General features: G+C 38.0%; 1 protein-coding gene across 3 annotated transcripts in view; it reads right to left on the reverse strand.

Moving 5' to 3' along the window:
- Positions 1–18087, reverse strand: part of ZFHX4 (zinc finger homeobox 4) — a 152696-nt gene that overhangs the window by 4410 nt on the left and 130199 nt on the right. For all 3 annotated transcript variants that reach the window (XM_030496131.1, XM_030496112.1, XM_030496120.1), the window contains exons 6-9: positions 15175–15308; positions 14821–15021; positions 11964–12081; positions 5716–11112 (exon numbers count right to left, since the gene is read on the reverse strand). In XM_030496131.1, the coding sequence (XP_030351991.1) occupies positions 5716–11112; positions 11964–12081; positions 14821–15021; positions 15175–15308 (5850 nt within the window). The remainder of the gene's footprint in view (positions 1–5715; positions 11113–11963; positions 12082–14820; positions 15022–15174; positions 15309–18087) is intronic.

Raw genomic sequence — 18087 nt, forward strand, 5'->3', positions numbered from 1 at the left:
TATAATCCTGATTCTACTAGCAAGGCAGTGGAAGCCAGCCCAGCTCCATTGGGAGGATCAGATTCATACCTGTAGAAACAGCACTCTCCTTTTTTGTTCATTTTCTTCTGTAGGCTCAGTAGTACATTATTAGAACAGAAGCATTAAGCACAGTGAGAGTGCTTCCCTCTAATTGATACTTTGAGAGACGTCTACTTTGTTGTTCATTTTAACTAATTTTTATCATGCCTCTGGGATGATATAACCCACACATCCTTCACCTAAGAAACCTGGTAATTATGGTGCTCACTACAAGTAATTAGCTCTGAAATAAAAAGGAATCTTTATCCAAATTGCTGGGCGAAAAATGTAATAATAATAAAGAAAGAAAGATGTTTAGATAAGTAAACATCAACAGGAAATGACCATTTAAAAACCTTGCAGAACAAGCAATCAGGTCAATGCTATTCATTACTGGGACACCACACAGCTTACATTTTCATTTTTGAGAGTTTGAACAGGCTTTTCTTTACCACAACAATCAGGTCAGTACAGTATTTGCTGGGAAATAAGTGTAACAGCACTAAAGTACTTTGACACAGGAACACTGCTGTTCTCGGTTTACTTGAAGTGTGCAGGCATGACGTCCTCTGCCTCATTAGACAAACCAATGTAAGGGTGCACTGGTTCTGTCTGAAGGGTGCATATACACAAGAATTATGCCCCATAACTTAATGGTAGAAATCTTTTCTCTGTTTCAAGTATCAGATATAGTGCAGTGGCTGGTAACAGTCTATTAAAAGCAACTTCTGTAAGATGTTATAGTTAGTCAGAAAATTAAATCATGGCACAGGGTAAAAAAGGCAACTAACTGTAAGAGGCTTTACATTACACATGTTGTAATCTTTTCAGGCAAGTAAGTTTGCTAGAGAAAAGAGCATACAAAGTGTGTGATGCACACAGGGCTGTAAAAGTGAAGCAACATTGAGAACAGTCTACTAGCACACAGAGAACAATAAGTGTAGGCTCTGTAACGGAGGTTAGATGGGTATTAGCTACTAGGAAGCACTAATGGAGTGAACAGGAATGACATTTAAATCATCAATGTCCAGGTGCTTAAGATTACTTAGGAATAAAGCAATTAGGATTCAAAGGGAATAATTATAAGATTTAACAAGAAGACCATTTAGTGTTTGTCACCATGTCATTACTCCTGTTTAATGGTAGAGGAACACTAAGGAGTTAAAATGCATTGTGAGTACGGATTAGATAATACAGTGAAACAAGTCACAACAGTTACAATTAAAAAGTGGGTAATTGCCACAGTTACTGCAGAATAACATCAGAGATGCTACTGCTTGCCCATATGCTTTGAACAGGAACTAACAGGCAATTGTGTGTGTAGTCTGCTGAAAATATATTATATGATAAACTCTGTAGATGGAAAATGCATGAATGATGCAGTTAGTGTGAACTGCTGCCCCAGCTTTGTCATGGTTACTTGGGCTTGTCAGCTACTTAGAATTTTTCCAATTTCTTTCTATTCTTAACCTCTTCAACTCTTAAATATCATGTTGTCTTCAGTCTACTCACACTGATGATGCTCACAGCAGCCAAGATCTATTCCATTTTCCAGATATTCTTTAGTTGAAATACACAGAATTCAGTTAAATATCCAGACAGGCTACAATAAAATAGTGAAAACCACCTGTTTTATTGGAAGTTACATGTCGAACGGGGGGTTTACAAAACTAAATGAAGGAAACTTGATGAAACTAATGCTCCATTTCTAGACATAAGAGATGTAGAATAGAAAATTCACTAATCATGAAGAAACATTCTAATCCTGCTAACTCATTTAAGTGACTATCAAAAAGGAGAGGCTTCTCTTTCACTTGGAGGAATCAGAGGGCTAAAAATATGAAAACGAAACTGCCACTAATGGGCCAAAAGCAAACAGAGAACAGATTTTAGTGCCCTAAATAATAAAGAAAGTTATTGCTGCTGAATCACATTTCTCTCTTGATAAGATTTCAAAAACCACTAAGTACATATTACCCAGTCATGTGTGCATTCTTGGAAAAAGCTGCTGTGAATCTTCAAGGCAGCCCAGGCTTAAGTGATGTGCAAAGAACCTATGGTAATGATGATGACTTTAAAAGGTTCATAGAACCAGTATTAATAGCTAGAAGCAAGATGAAGCACTAGTTTTCTGCAAGGGATCATAGGCAAAAACACAAAGCTAAGAAGAAAAGAGAATGTGAATTTTAAGAACAGCTGAAAACAGCAGGTGAACTCTTCTATCTACAGTCACGTGGAAAATAAGGAGCTTGAAGAACAAAGACAAGCCAGAACTAAAATTCTGTATGAATTAGAATTCCACCAAATAATGCCATATTAGGAATTATGCTGACCAAAGATAGCAGTAATTTTGAGTCCTTGCTCAGCGTTTCATGCCCACAAGATGGTATAGTTACATTGTCTGCAGAAACATATCCTACAGGTAAGAGGATGCTTTGACACATCATCGTAGAACAACACAGTAATTCTGACATTAAAAACCACTTAGTTTGGAACAAAATAACTAAATTTAATGTTAATGGAGCCTTTGATTCAGAAATGAAGCTATTTTATTTTGACAAATCTAATTATCTTTGCAAATAAAAGTCCGGCATGAGCACTACATAAATAGGATAAAATGAACAGTAGTTTGAATATTTCCATCTTTTGTGATTTAGCATTATTTTCAAGTGTTCCATTTCAAAGTTGTTGTAAAAGCAAATATTGAATTTAAAAAAAAAAAACAGTATTTTGTAAAATTTAGCTGGGTTTTGTACTTTTTTGGAAATCGATAGACAATACTGGATGAAAGAATAAGAAAGTGAAATCCTTCATAAACTTGTATTAACCAGTGAAACTAATTAGGCTCATTCTCTGTCTACCATGAGTAAAGAGAAACACAAAAGAGAATTTTAAATGTGACGTTTACTGTTATAGTTTCAGTAGTTCCCTCTCTTATCAAGCAGCAAACATATTCTTTAAAAATGAGGATCTTACTAATGTTGACAATGTAATTTAAACAAACACATAGGAGAGAATGGATGGGCTTTGCCACAGGAAATACAGTTACCAACCCTATAAGGATCAGTGAAAGCAGGTAAATATTTGAATATACAGGATCCCAGTGAGACTTCTGAAGCACATTTTCAGGATTGGGTTCAAAAGAGAAGAAATTACATGCTTGCAATGAAATTCACAAAAAGTAGACTTAAAGTATAGAATAGTGAGTCATCAGGGAATTAGCTTCAGAACATCCCTCATGCTAAGAATGGTGAAAAAAAATTGTCCTGCTGGCTGAGTATATACATACTGCTAGAAGAACTATAGCTGAAAAAAAGCTTGCTTGAAAGCCTGTTTTCAAAAAGGTATTTGCTATATGATTCTTAGCATCAAATATGAATGTGAACTATCAGCCAAAGCTGGGTATAGAAGAAAACAGAAATGGGTTAATTAGGTGCAGAAAATACTAGTGCTGAGCATGTATTGGAGGACATCTGAGTATATTACTGTTTTTCTATAATGAATGATTAAAATAATCTATTTTTTCCACTCACTATTACTGCTCCATTATGTATCATTAGGGAATGGAGATTTATGCATGCAAGTATTTACTAGGCAACAAAAGGGGGATGTAGGGGCTATTTAGCATATGGCAGAAGAAAAAGTTAACAACAAGATTCTACCAGCTAGTTTACACAGTGGGCTTTGCCTACAATGGGCTAATTAACCTTAAGAAGATGCAAGATGAAAGGGGGTAAAAATCCATCTCAATTGGCAGTGCACTGTGTATGCTATGGTACTAATGATTTAAATTTATCTTAAAGCAGAAATATTTGGTGGAAATTAGAAAATCTGAAAATTTAATTATTATGGACCAGTTGGCTTGAAATAATACCTTTCACATTATTAATAGAATAATTTAGAAACTCTGAGGCTGCAATGATACTAGCATGTTAAAGAATACCAGGGAACATTTCCCAAAAACTGAAACTAAACCATTTGTAAAGTTAAAGAGTAGGAATGGTCACTGGCACTGTTTTGGACTGGACCAACTAGCATTCTCCTAAACAGCCTTTGAGCCCAGCTGAGAGGCTATCATGGGTCCACAACAATTCCCAAGACTCACTTTGCATGGGGACTTTCTGGTTTTGAGAGTAAAATCATGTAATAATATCTTCTCAAGCAAATTTCATTTAGTAGTATAAACAAAGCCTGAGTTTTCTGGGGCATGTTTTACCTGAAGGTCAACCTGAACAAAGCTATTTAGAGAAGTTATATGGAGAAACCATATCTGTAATTTTAATGAACAACAACCAGCCATTTTTTGGACCTGGACACCGTATGACATTAAGAAAGAAATACAGCAACTTTATATTTCCTTTACATGCAATCTCTGTGCCGATAACTGTTTGACAAAGGCCAGAGGGCACTCAGTCAGAGACTCCATTGTGGAAGGAAAGCCATTCTGATCCGATGAAGAGAAAAACAAGATGCTTCGACCACCACTTAGGGGAACAATAACATGACCATCATCAATCAAAGCAGAGCTGTGTAGCAGAGAAGACATTGCTACAGTCCTAGTGTGTCTAACAACACTGGTGATTAAGCTTCTAACTTACTTGCCCAAGTGAGTTGCATTCTAAATCAAGGTTTCCATAACCTTTAGAACAGCAAGTGGGAATTACTGGATAAAATTCGGTGACGGATCTTAACCAGCTCCCTAACTCTCCCCTAATTGTCCCTAACTAAGATATGAGTGTGCAAAGTCAGAAGATGGGAGAGCTTCAATCTGTAAGGCTGCACTGACGATGAACTCAGATTACAAAATTGGAGCCTAATAAAAAAACAAATTAGGTTAATTCTCTGAAGACTGAACAAATTATTTGGCAGAAAACCTGATTCTCTAACGTCAGTGAAACTTATTGCAAGAGGAAATGCTTTCCGATGTGAGCAAAAACCAGAGTCAAAACAGTAAACCAGAGTTACGGGCTCAGTTACAAGTTCAAGCCCAAATGAAGTGGTACATGTCTGCAACGACTTTACAAACTAGGGGTAGGAGATATTCAGAAGCTCCTGGAAATTGTATCACAACGAAGCTGCCATTACAAATCACCTTCAACAAAAATCTTCTTATCTTAGCAAGAATTCAGAAAAATAATAGAGGGTCTTGTGCAGCATTTTATTTTAAACATTTATTCTGAAATAAACAACAGGTTGGACTGCTCTAAGGAGCGTACCAAATATCTGATGAATCAATAATGTGAGAATTACTATTTTGTGTTTCATCAGACATTAATTATTTGCATTAAAAAATTTACATACAAAATTCTAACCTGAGTTTTGCCTAAGTGAGTGTCTTTCAAAACAGACAAAAAAGCCTGACAGTGCTATTTTTATACTGCTTTTATTACAGAAGCCTAATATGGACTAACACCATTTCTGTCAACTAGATTTCAATTTTTTTTAATTTTTTTTCTGAAATCAGAGATATTATCCAGGCTACAGCAACAATTGAGAATTGCACTGAGTACACCTCATAGCTGTACTTTTTAGCTACTCAGACCACTCTCACAAGTGTAATATGAATGCATAACATGCTGTGGTTTAGAAGAGGATGGTGACCATGCAAGATGACCAAATTAATAAAGGGAGAAAATCATCCACAGATAGACTTACTGTTTGAACTTTGTGGAAATCCAGGTAAGGAGGATGGACCATTCATTCCAGGCAGAAGAACAGGAGGAAGGCCAGGGAGTCCTGGATAAGCTGCTGGCAAACTGATACCATGAAGAGAACTGCTGTCCATCATGCCTGGCTGCTGTACTGTTAATCCTAGCACATCAGTAGCCTTCTTTATGCGATCCAATTCTTGCTGTGCCATCAGCTGTCTAACTGTTGTAGGAGCTAAATAATCTTTCTCCCGATCTAGCTGACTTCCCACAGTTTCTCTCACTTTTGTAATATGTTGTTTGGAAAAGATATGATCTCTTATGGACAAACGCGCAGAATACTTCACGCCACATAGAGAACATTCTGGCTTTGTTCCATCAGGTCCAGTCTGATTTATCATGAATGGCTTCCCTATGTTAATTTTGAACTTCTTTTCTTTAGCCCGGGCATTCTGAAACCAGACCTGGACCACACGTTTGGGCAGGCCAATCTCATTCCCTAACATTTCACATTCCTGCATTGTTGGAGTCCGGTAGTCACTAAAGCAAGCCTTGAGAACTTTGAGCTGAAGATTACTCATTTGTGTTCGGAAACGTTTGTGGCCTGGCCGATCACTGTTTTTGGATTTAAAGGGATTGCTAGCTCCAAATGGGTTAGGCGAACTTGGATCAGCTATGCTTGAAGTTTCACTGCGATCAGCATTATCATCAGGGTCATCAGTAATGTAGTAACTTTGGTCATGATCACCATCTTTTTCACTGAAATGTATTGAGGGGCTTGTTAGGGAAAAGAGAAATTTGTCATCGGTATTCTCATTTGTAGGTGTAGTTGCAGCTTTTGATAGCGTGTCATTCACAAGTGGTTTTGATTCTTTGGGAGGTGATGCAGGTTTTGCATCCCCTGAACTGCCAGTCGTGCTTTCCATTTCATTGTTCCCCTCATCCCCTGTTGTGGCATCACTAATTGCCGTATTAATTGATGAAGTTTCATCAAAGTCAGTCTTGTTTTGATCGTATCCAGAGTCAGCAGGAGGGGCATTCAAATTCTCTATATCCTCACTAGACTCTGCTTTAAAAGAAGAAGGACTTAAGAGGTTCTTCGGTGACATTTCTGCAGTTTTGCTAACAGGGGTCGATACAGTGGAGGCTAATTCATTTTCACTTGATAATTCAGTTTTTGCTAATGACAGTGATGGGTAATCAAAAAATATGTACTTTTGTGGACTTTCTCCTCCATCTTCATTTGATATCAAAGGACTTGGAGGCAAACTGTAACCAGCCTGTTTCCCTTCACTCCAATGTCGAGAGCGAATGTGACTTTCTAAAGCTGATTTTGCTTTAAACAGAGCTCGACAGAAAGGACACCTTTTATGGGACTGGGCTGGACCAACTGCACGGAATTGTCCCTTTCTTTCTCGGGCTCTTGTATTCTGAAACCAGACTTGTACAACCCTCTTTTTTAATCCCACTTCACGTGCAATGTGATCTAACATCTTTCTGGTAGGGTTGGAATCTAGTAGGTACTTTTCATAAAGTATTTCCAGCTGCTCTGGAGTAATTGTAGTTCTTAAACGCTTATCACGATGTTGATCTTCTCCACTGTTTCCTCCCTCTTTCTCACTACAGTTGTTGTCTTCTTTATCATCTAGTTTTCGTTTCAGGGAACCAGAAACTGTGGCAGGGTGTGCCGTATGTGATGAGCCAGTTTGTGGTGGCATCTGAGCAAGAGAACTATTAAGTAACTGTCCAGTCATCAAAGGATTATTGGGGTCAAATATCATATAGGGCATATCCATTGGTCTTTCTAAAAACTGTGAGTGAAGAAATTGGTTTTGGGCTGCTAGGAAATGCATGTGCTGGTGCTCTTGCCAAAGTTCTAGAGTTGGAAAGGCAACTGTACACTGATCACATTGGTACTGTAGTAACTGAGGAGGTAGACTGTTCTGTAGAGAAGTCATTGAAATTGGTAAAGGACTGGAAGGAACAGGTGTGGTTTGTGATGCAGAAGGAGGTCTCCCTACTATCTGTGATTGTTTTTGTTGCTGTGGTTGAGAAGATGAGGGCTGAGGGTCAGAAGATGTTACTGGAGTAGACTGTACTGGTTTGGTGCTTTGAGAATTTGTATCGGTTTGCTTAGAGATGTTTTCATTTTGTTTTGTTTTTTCTGTGGAGTCTGGCTTAGGAGAAGCCTTCTCAGGTTCTGGTTTGGGTGATGGAATCAAAGGAGTACTAGAACCAGAGCCAGAGCTTGCTGCTGTGACTGTCAGGCTTTTTGCAGAGTCATTTTGGCCAGAAACTGTGCAGTTCTTATACACTGTTTGATCAGAAGCATCCATAGAATCTTCAGTTTGGCTTTCATCTTGAGCATCATCATCTTCATCTTTATAACACTGCTTTTTCTGATGTGTAATCAAATCAAAGATCCTGGGAAAAACTACACTACACTTTTTGCACTGATATTGCATGTTACTGGTTCGAATGTAACGCTCATTTGTCAGTTCCCTCTTCTCATTGTCTTTAGTTTCAGCTTGATTTTCATAACTTTTGCGAGCTTTTTGTCGTGCATTTTGGAACCACACAACAATTACTCGAGTAGGTAGGTTCAGTACAGTTGAAAGTTGTTCGATTTCATCATCCTTTGGATAAGCATTTGTGTCAAAAAAGTCTTGGAGAACACGAAGTTGGTAGTCAGTAAATCGAGTCCTAGATGATCTCTTGCTGAAAGATGCATCAGACTTGTAAGGTTCTACAGCTGAAGGCTGAGGATCTATTCTGATATCTTCCAACACTGTTATAGGAGGGTTGCTGAAGTTATATGGAGAATCTTTATTTCTCTGTCGTTCTTTAAACAATGTATTACGAAACCAGTGCTTGATAACTTTCTGAGAAAGTCCAGATTTTTCAGCCATTTCTTGGATCTGCTCCTCACTTGGAGAATTGTTGATATCAAAATAAGCCCGCAAGATTTTTAACTGGTCATCTGTGATTCTTGTACGTGGACGCTTGAACTGAGAGTGCCGCAGGAAATTGGGATCTAACCCCAGCTGCTGCTGACAAAGCTGGGTAAGATCTGCAGATAAAGTATCCATTGGTGGCAACTGGAGGGCAAGCTGAGGAGGCAATGCAGGATGCTGCACTGGCTGCATCATAATTGGAGGGAAAAGTGGGAGGTCAAGTGACACAGGAAGCTGAACTTGTGGTGGAGCTGATGGTGGTGGTGGTGGAGGAGGAGGAGGTGGTGGCGGAGGAGGCGGTGGTGGTGGGGTGGGTGGTGGAGCTTGCAAAGGAGTGGGAGTTGTGTTTTGAATTTTTCCGGCCCCAGCTGAAGAAGGCTGAGAAGGAGTTGGAGGAGGAGGAGGTGGAGGTGGTGGAGGTGGTGGTGGTGGAGGAGGTGGTGTTTCTGGAGAAGATGGAGAAATTGGATAAAGCTTGTCATATGCCTCCCTGTACTGTCGGGCAAACTTTTCTAATGCTCCATATGGAAAAAACTGCCCATGCACATGTTCTTGATGACTCTTCAGAATAAGAATGTTGGAAAAGAGCTTACTGCAAGTTCCACATTCCAGTTTGTCTGTATTTTCACCTTCACCAGTCTTACTTTTTTTCTGCACTTTTTGTCTGTTCTCATTGTATTGGATAACTAGCTCAAACCCAAAGTTCTCCAGCAAAGCCTTGGCTGCATTCCCCCTTGCTCCAGAAGCTATTCTGGGTGGTGGGATGGCTGGTTCTGAGGATTTCGGCTTCTTCATATCTTTGTTTTCTTTTAGTCCTTCATTCTCATTTGTAAACTCTTGCTTTGGCTTCTCTTGTTTCTCAGAAATTTCTTCTGACTCTTTATATGATGGCATATCCTTTATAAGCTGGCAGTCTGTACTCACTAAGGTAGTTTGCTCTGCTTTCATCAGCTTGCTACTTTGCTGCTGCTGCTTTTGGGACTGAAGTTGGGGTTGGGTGGATTGATACTGTTGTGCTTGTTGCTGCAGTATCTGTAGCTGGGTTTGGCCAACATGGTGCTGAGTTTGTATCTGCTGCTTCAAATCTTCTAGCAGTGATCCTGTCATACCAGCCATTCCAGGCATACCGAATGTGGCAGAACCTGGCAAACCCAGATCTGGGCTTAAGCTAAATTCTGTCCCAGGTATATAGAATGGGAAAAGGAACTGAGGCTGTTGAAATTGCAGCAGTGCTTCTGGCGTCATAGGAAAGTGAGGCAAAAAAGCTGGGTTTAGAAACTGTGGTTGAAAGAATGCAGCTTGTTGTTGCAGTTCATGCTGTAGTTGCATTTGAAGTTGTGCTGGTGACTGGGGTGGGTGATGTGTAGGCTGAGCAGAAATTAATTCAGAAGCTTGCTTTTTATTTAATTCTTTGGCATCTATATGTGTTTCTTTGCTGTTAACTGCTGGTAAGCTCATAGATTCTAGCATTCCTTGGCTGGGGCTATTAACATTCCCTGCTACACTATTTCCGCTACTTATATTACCACTTGGTTCTAATTTTGCAGCCCTTGCCTTTGTCTGATGAAGCACAGACCTCATATGGATTTCCAATGTAGAACTTTGGCTATACGCAACATTACAAATGCTGCATTTGTAGGGTTTGTTGTCAGTGCTGCTGTTGGTTTCTTGAGGGACAGGACTTGATGCTTCTTGCAAAACCTTCTTGAGTTTATGTAGATGGGACACTGAGTTATAGTGAACCAAGAGAATGTTCTTTTGGGTGAAAGACTCTTTACACACCGTACACTTGTATGGGCGAGATGGATCTAGAAATTTTTCCATGGTAAAATTTGGCCCTTTTCTGAAAGGTAAGGTCCGCTTTGGTTCTGAACCCATTTCATCTGGAATAGAGCTACTATCGCTTCCTACAGGACTTGCTTTACCTTCCTGGTCCATCTCATAATCTCTTTCTATTTCTTGTTCTAGTGCATGATCATCTTGTGCCATACTTTCACTTTCTGCCCAGAGTTCACCATTGACAGGTAAAGATGCACACAGCTGCTGAAGTTCAGCTTCATTGAGTTCAGGGTGGCCTGCTTCCAAGTGTTTTTTTAAAGCCTGGAATGTACGGAAGCTACGTTGGCAAAGGCTACACATGGTAGCTGCCCGAATAGCATGATACTGGGAATGTATCTGAAGCTTCTGCATAGTCTTAAAAGCCAAGCTACAATGGTTACAACGGTACTTATAGACATGGCGGTCAGAAACAGAGAGCTGTTGCTTCTTCTGCTGTTCATTTAACTGATCCGTCATTGAATCAGCAGTCTTTATATCTTTACTGCTGCTCTTATTCCAATCTGGTGTTTCAGTAGGTTCCTTAGGTGGCTTCTGTTCCTCGGTCTTAATTTCCGTTCCAGTTTTTGATTCATCAATCCCAGGGGTACTTTTCTCATCCACAGGATTTTCACCTAGTTAAAGAAAGTGAAGTTTCTTTTACACAAGTAGAAGAGAATAGCACATAGTATTATTTTTATTTGTTTGGAGTTTTTTAATCAGAAATCAAGAGTGGCACTTGGTATGTCATGTGTTCGCCTAGCAAATCATGGCAACTTATCCTTGCCCCAAAGAATAAAGCAGACAGGACCAACAGGAGGTTAAAAAAAGTAATAAAATCCAAACACAGTGATCAGACTGGAAGTGATAGTTGGCCCAAGAGTGGCATAGGGCTTCTTTTTGTCACAAGATAGGAGTTTATTGCTATAATGGGAGCACCAAACAAGAAAAGAAAGAAACAGTAGGAAAGAAGGAGAGAGTAGAAATGAGGACAACAGGTAGAATAGTGATTAGAAAGGAGGAGGAAAGTGGTCTGAGTTGAGAGGGAGGAGCATGCTGTGAGAGGTAGCAAAGCAGCTTCCCAGCACAGGATACAGTAAGTGTCCAGGATAAGAAACCTGCTATTGGAAATGCAGGCAGAATCACGTCCCTAACATTCCCCATTGATGTTGGTGAAAGTGCCACTGTCTTTTAGGACTGGGTCTTATTTGGTGGTTAAACAAGGAGGGTCTTACCTTCAAAGTGACTAGGCATTACTGTTTATTTTTACCTCTACCAAAAGCAAACAGTCTGGCATACATGTGTATCCTACTAGTTCTGCATGGGTTCAGTCAGCCAGATTCAGGCCCCTTGTTATTTTTCTCTTTTTATCTCTTGTAGTTATATGCAAGCCAAAAAGGATTCACTTTACCAAGAAAGAAACAAATGATTTATTTCTAAATTGCCCATGGGTAGCTTTTATACGTCTGGGTTTTTTCTTGCATACCTGGATATTTCCCAGATCCCTCAGCTGTAATGGTTGCAGGTGTGTCACGTTCAGATTTCTCTGACGCAGCTGCTGGCAATAACATACTATTGGGCATCATGACATCTGGTACAGGAACCTTTGAAAACCAAGAACACAGTATTACTAGAGGAAAAGTCATGCTATTTAATATTATACAGCACTATGGAATAGTGCTATATATGGAATCCACCATATCTGGATCAAAGACTGCTAATACCAAATGAAGATCTTGATTCAGTCCTTGATAATAATTTCTGACAAACTACAAATCCAGAGCATTGGATGTCCCTTGGTGGACCATCTACTCAAAATAATCCATAATAAAGTGATGCTATAGAACTACATACACTCAATACTCCATTGGTCTCAGTGTCACCACAAAGAAGGTTTTGCTGGCTATGTCAGGTTGTTCAGATTTATCAGAGGAATTTTCCTCGGACATCTTCCAAGACAGAGATCATGTTGAGATATGGTCACCAATTAGTTCTTGACTGAGGGCATTCCCACTTTGCTTCACCTGTATTGTTTTTTAAACAAATGCTGGACTTTCATGACCTTTGAAAGAAAATTATAAGTTTATTTCCATACAGAAATAGTAACTTATTTCCATTTAAAAAGAGATTTTTATTTTCTTCTCTTCAGTTGCCTATGTATCTTCTTCATACAGCTTTACCTGTTGTGTTGCGCTTTTAAATTACAGACAGAAATCTTTGAAGCATCTACTTATAGGTGTCTGATATTTCTGTTAAGTCAACACGAACATTTGCCCAACAGTTCATATTTCATTTTTGCTTAGATCTTTAAAGCATACTCATACCTGAAATAATGGATTGTCTAGGGTTTCATACTAAGACTTAGAAGGTCTGGGTTCAAACTCCTACACTGCCAGATTCTGTCTAAATAACCTTGGGTAAATCAGTTCAGACTATGCTGCAGCTCCTCATCTCTAACATAAGGATAGTATTTCCTTATTTCATACAGAGGTAACAAGAATATCCACATGAGAGAATTTTGAGTGGTAAATTTGTATGATAGTGGAAGCTACATGCATTGCTATATATCAGTAGAAACATCTTTTGATCCTCTTTAACAGTTAAAAAATATTTCAAACACTTATTAGGATATATACAAATTATACATATGCATGTGTGTATGCATGTCAATTGCCTATTGGAAAAAATATTCTAGATGTATTTTAGGAAGCCCTGGGCTTAGTACATTTGTAATTTAAACATGGCATTAATAGCATTCTCTCAGAGGATTCTGAGTTTATCTGGGAGAGAAGGACTTTTTAAAAAAAGTGATGTAGACTCTAAATGTCCCAGAGAAGAAAAATTTGCTATAAATGGTTTTTATTTTGTCATCAGAGAGTTCAGATATGGTCATACCTGTGCTAGCAACTACAACAGTTTCAATGATAAAGATTGTTTTGTAATCTGTTTCACACTCTTTTTTTTTTTTCCCTCAGAAGCAGTGAGACAACTCCGCAGCACTTGGAGAGGAGAGATTTCAAAGTTGCTCCATTATCAACACAGAGGGAATCATGGAGAACTTGAGAAGAAAGCTAATGTTGCTCAATGGGGAAGGGGGGAAGTTCATATTTTTCCAGTTTCCTAAAACAGTCTGGGAAAGTTAAATTTCTACGGCATTTTCCTTGCGGTGGGCCAAAATTACATGGTTTGACAGAGCTATACTTAGTAGAAATCCAAAGAAAAGAAAAGAAGAATCCCCAATTATATATTTGCTCATCTTTGCACAAGGAATCCCAGACCTTGAGACAAGGGCTCATTCAATTCTTATTATTTTGCTGTTTTACTTGGAAATGGGGTGGCAAGCTTACAACCACAACCATATAAATGAAGTAGTTGTCTATGGATACAGAACTAAATCCTTAAGGAGGTGAATCCCTGAGATTTCCAAATGCATTTCCTTCTAAAAAGGCATGACAGCCAGAATCAGGGTATCTTAGGAGAGCTGTTTTCTAACTGAATCTATGCTGTAATAATACATACATTCTAGACCTGATTGTGTCTTTAGTGCTGTTTTGAATGGTGCCCAGTGAATATTTTTCACAGAAATTTATTATTTTGATATGGTTTGTACAATTTTGCAGTGAAGAACAGGATTCTTCTGGTGAAGTTGGAATGGTATTCATCCTCCAAATAGAGTTTGCTGGTTATAGCATTCCTCCCAATCATGGGAAAGCCAGTTCAAGTCCCTTTTTGATCCAGGGTAGGTATTTGAAATCAAACATTCCATATCCTAAAGAACTGACCTAACTGGATTGCTACCTATTCTTAGACTTGCCTTTCTGTTTCATATTCACATTTTAGTCACAAAAAAACCTAAACAGTCTTTTATGCAGAGGCAGAAACAGGACATTCTGTACAATAATATAATAGTGTTCTCCAATTAACATTACTATTGATATTTCATGTAACATAATGCAGGTACAGCCCAGATATATACAGGAATCCTTCTATGTTTGGGAACTACGTTCTGCAGGGAATTCCTTTTTCATTACAAACAAAAGTCAAAATTCCTCTGAGACCTGGATATTATTAGACACGGTTTACAGGTGTGCACTTAGAGACATGGGCAGGCTTGACTTTTCCAAGGTTAACATCAATGATGAGCTGCAGGTTTTCCATCTTTGAAATCCACCTTCAGTCATTTCCCCAAGGGATATCAGTCACTGTGTGAGCTGCCAACAGAATCTAACAGTCCTGACCCACTCCCCCTCCAGCTACCTGAATACTATGTCACAAAAAATACATTGCCCAGAGGCCCAAGTACATTTCTATAGCATGTGCTATAGAACACTTGGAACACTTACTGTCATGAGCAGTTTCTCCACACAGTCAGGGGACACACTGTGCAAATGGGTCAAATGAAGCTGGAGATGCATTTTGTTGCTGAGGACGTCCTGGCAGAGGGGGCAGCAGATAACAGGTTGCATTGAATGCTGTGACAGGACATGCATCTGGATACGGTTTGGGTCCCTACTATTGTAGTTGCAATAAGGACATTGATAGAACTGAAAAAAATCAAATTAAGATTCAGGCTATTAGTCAGTGTGCTTTTTATAACTTGCTGATATTGCCATTTTAACAGCATATCATCTCCGTTTCATTCTTGAGTCATTTGAAAAAGTTCTAGAATGCAATTAAACTGTTACATTTTCTTTTACCTGTTCATGACAAAATTTATTGTCCTCTGGAGGCTTTGATTTTTTGGCTGCACCATCCTCTTCTTTTGCCAGAAGAAGCTGTTGTGCCCCTACCAGAGTGTTCACTTTTGTTTCCTTCTCTGGTGTGACTATTCCTGTTCCGAAAACACAATTTTTAAGAACATGTTTTAAACTTTAAAATATCCTGAGTTACAAAAAGGCTGTGATTCCAAAGATCTGTATTGTCTTTGCGAGTCTTTTATTTGAAGTTCTGTGAAAAAAAATCTAGTTGCATAAAACAACTCTGGTAAGCACAAAGGTGAAAATACACTTTTATCCTTGATGGAGACACTATAAATACATTTAAAAATTAACTCTTCTGTTTAGATAACCTTAGGTTGCCTTTAAAGATTAATCAATAAAGTTCTTTCTTTAGCAGCTCAGTATGAATTTGTGTATTACATTGAAACAAATCAGCTTTTGCTTAAAAATCTTGTTTTCAAAAATAATTAATTTGCTGCTGTTTAATTACCCTCTCTCTTTTCTAAACTGTCTGAGAAATATGATTATTGTGCTGTTTTGATAAGTCCTGCCTGGTTACAATTCTGAAGCTAAATATAGTGAGGCTTTAAAATAAATACTGTGGAGAATAGGATTCAGAGCTAACTTAATATTAATTATATACAAAGATCAGTCATTTGGGATTGCCTTAGGTGTTTACACTGTGATTTTTTATAGTCTGGCATTTGTGATCAGAATGTAATTGTTTTCTATAGATAGTTCTACTATTAAGTATTAAATACTATATTCAATATTATGCCTGAACTACTGTGTAATGTGGCCTAGTCTTACACACATCAAAGAAAAGAGTCCAATTCTAATTTCCCAGTCCATCAGAAAATTCTTTCCAGCGTCAATTTGCCAGATAATCTTTTCTGCTAGGCTGGATATTACAAGAGCATTGGGTAGGCATGTCACATACATCTCATGACAAACACAAAACCTCATTTACCGACCATTCCAATCTCATCATAGTGCGGCATCATCTGACCTTTTTTCTGCTGTTTATTATGAGTATTTCTAATTTTAACTTTCAATTTTCACCATCTTCCAGTCAATTTGCAACTAAATTATTTCCAGGGTGAGGACACTATCACTGGACACTGGGTGCAAATACATCTTGCAATGCAATGAAGCTAAACCATTGATTGCTATCAGACCCAACGTAAATATATAGTCCAGGGGTAATCTGATTGTATGCTGTGCATGAAGATTTATCTTCATTTTTTTCAATCCACATAAGGTTCATATAAATGAACAAATTGCACCTCATTGCACAATAACGTAGGATTAATTTAAAAATAAGGTCATGGATATTTTGGCAACAAAGTAAACATGGACAAAGAAAATACTTGTATTTTTCTGTAGCCAAAACCAAGAACTTTTTGTTATGGTAATTTTCATATAGACTGTGCAATATTTGATATTACAAGAGCAACAATAAAGAGAAGTAAAATAAGAGAACAGTTTTCAAGGTAACTACCAAAGCCTCATGGCACAATAATAAACAATTGAAAACTGAATCATACAGGGGCATTTTCTGAAGGACCTTTTTAAGAAAAAACATAGACATATTTTATGACATATCTTAGTAGTGATTTCCCCACACATTGTTCTTCAGTCCTAAGTTGCTAATTATTTGTTTTGGTGTAATTTAGCCTCCTAATTTTTGCATGTTCTTGATCAAATTAAGGTTTATTCCTGCTATATTTCTTTACTTTAATGACCAATTTGTCAGCATCCACTTAATATCTGAACAAGCTGCTTTCTGGAGCCCCACTGAATTTTTACACTCTCAGGAACAGATCCTGGAGGCCTCATTCAGACTGCTCAGCCAGTGCTGTTCCGACAACCTGAAGGACCCACTACGCTTTAAGGCAAAATCTACATAGTGCAATCACATAACGCACTATTTTATTACTCACTTTGGTTTATAATAATACAGTACTGCCTGGCCTATCTGTATTTACTTGGCAATACACCGTTATTTTTTAAATGTCTTAACTGTGAGAATTATGGTAAGTAAAAAAGTGACATACTATATTAACAGAGAAAGGTTGCTTCTCAGGTTTTAGAAGGATAGGTTCAAATTATTAACCTCTCTTCATTTCCAACTGTCAAAAACGTCTAACAGTCAACTACTGTTTCTTACCTTTATCATATATCACTTTTTAAATGTCTCTTTTTAAAGACAAATGGACCAGAATCTCAGCTGTGTAAGTGGACACTGTTATACATGAAGCTGAGTTATAAAAAAACAAAACAAAACAATTCTGCCTTCTCTTATGATTCCCCTCATCATGCTAGATTGTTCTCAACAGGTTGTTACAGAAACTAGGATCCAAATTCTGCTCAAAAATTCACTTGTGAAAATGCATTTAGCTGTGTTTTGGCAGTGGTATTTAACTGCTAGTGAAATTTAGCTCAGAGTGCACTCTGTGTGTGCCTGAGCACACACAAGGTTAATATTACACATCATCTTCCACCACAAGATGGAATAAATTAATTACTTCAAAGAGCCTATAATAATCATGAAACACATATTCTTGTTTCTATAAAAACATGGGTTTTTTTTGGTTAAATTTTCTTTTGCGGTTAATATAATAAAAGCATAGAGTTATAAAACAGTGCTGGGGTCAATAAATGCATAACAAAGCACAGCTTTTTACTATGTTTACTATGATATTTATATAAACTGTCAAAATTTACAGAGGCTTTGTTGTTTCTGTTGTTGTTGTTGCTCTGGATTCATTCAACCCCAAGCAGCGTTACTTCTTAAGTGGACAAAGTTACATCTGGCCTGTAGTAAAGCAATCAAGTCCATAACTTATGGTAAGCTTTGCAAAAAAAAAAAAAAAAAAAAAAAAAAAAGAA

The sequence above is a fragment of the Strigops habroptila genome, chromosome 1 (assembly GCF_004027225.2).
Source record: "Strigops habroptila isolate Jane chromosome 1, bStrHab1.2.pri, whole genome shotgun sequence".
Classification (NCBI taxonomy): Eukaryota; Metazoa; Chordata; class Aves; order Psittaciformes; family Psittacidae; genus Strigops; species Strigops habroptila.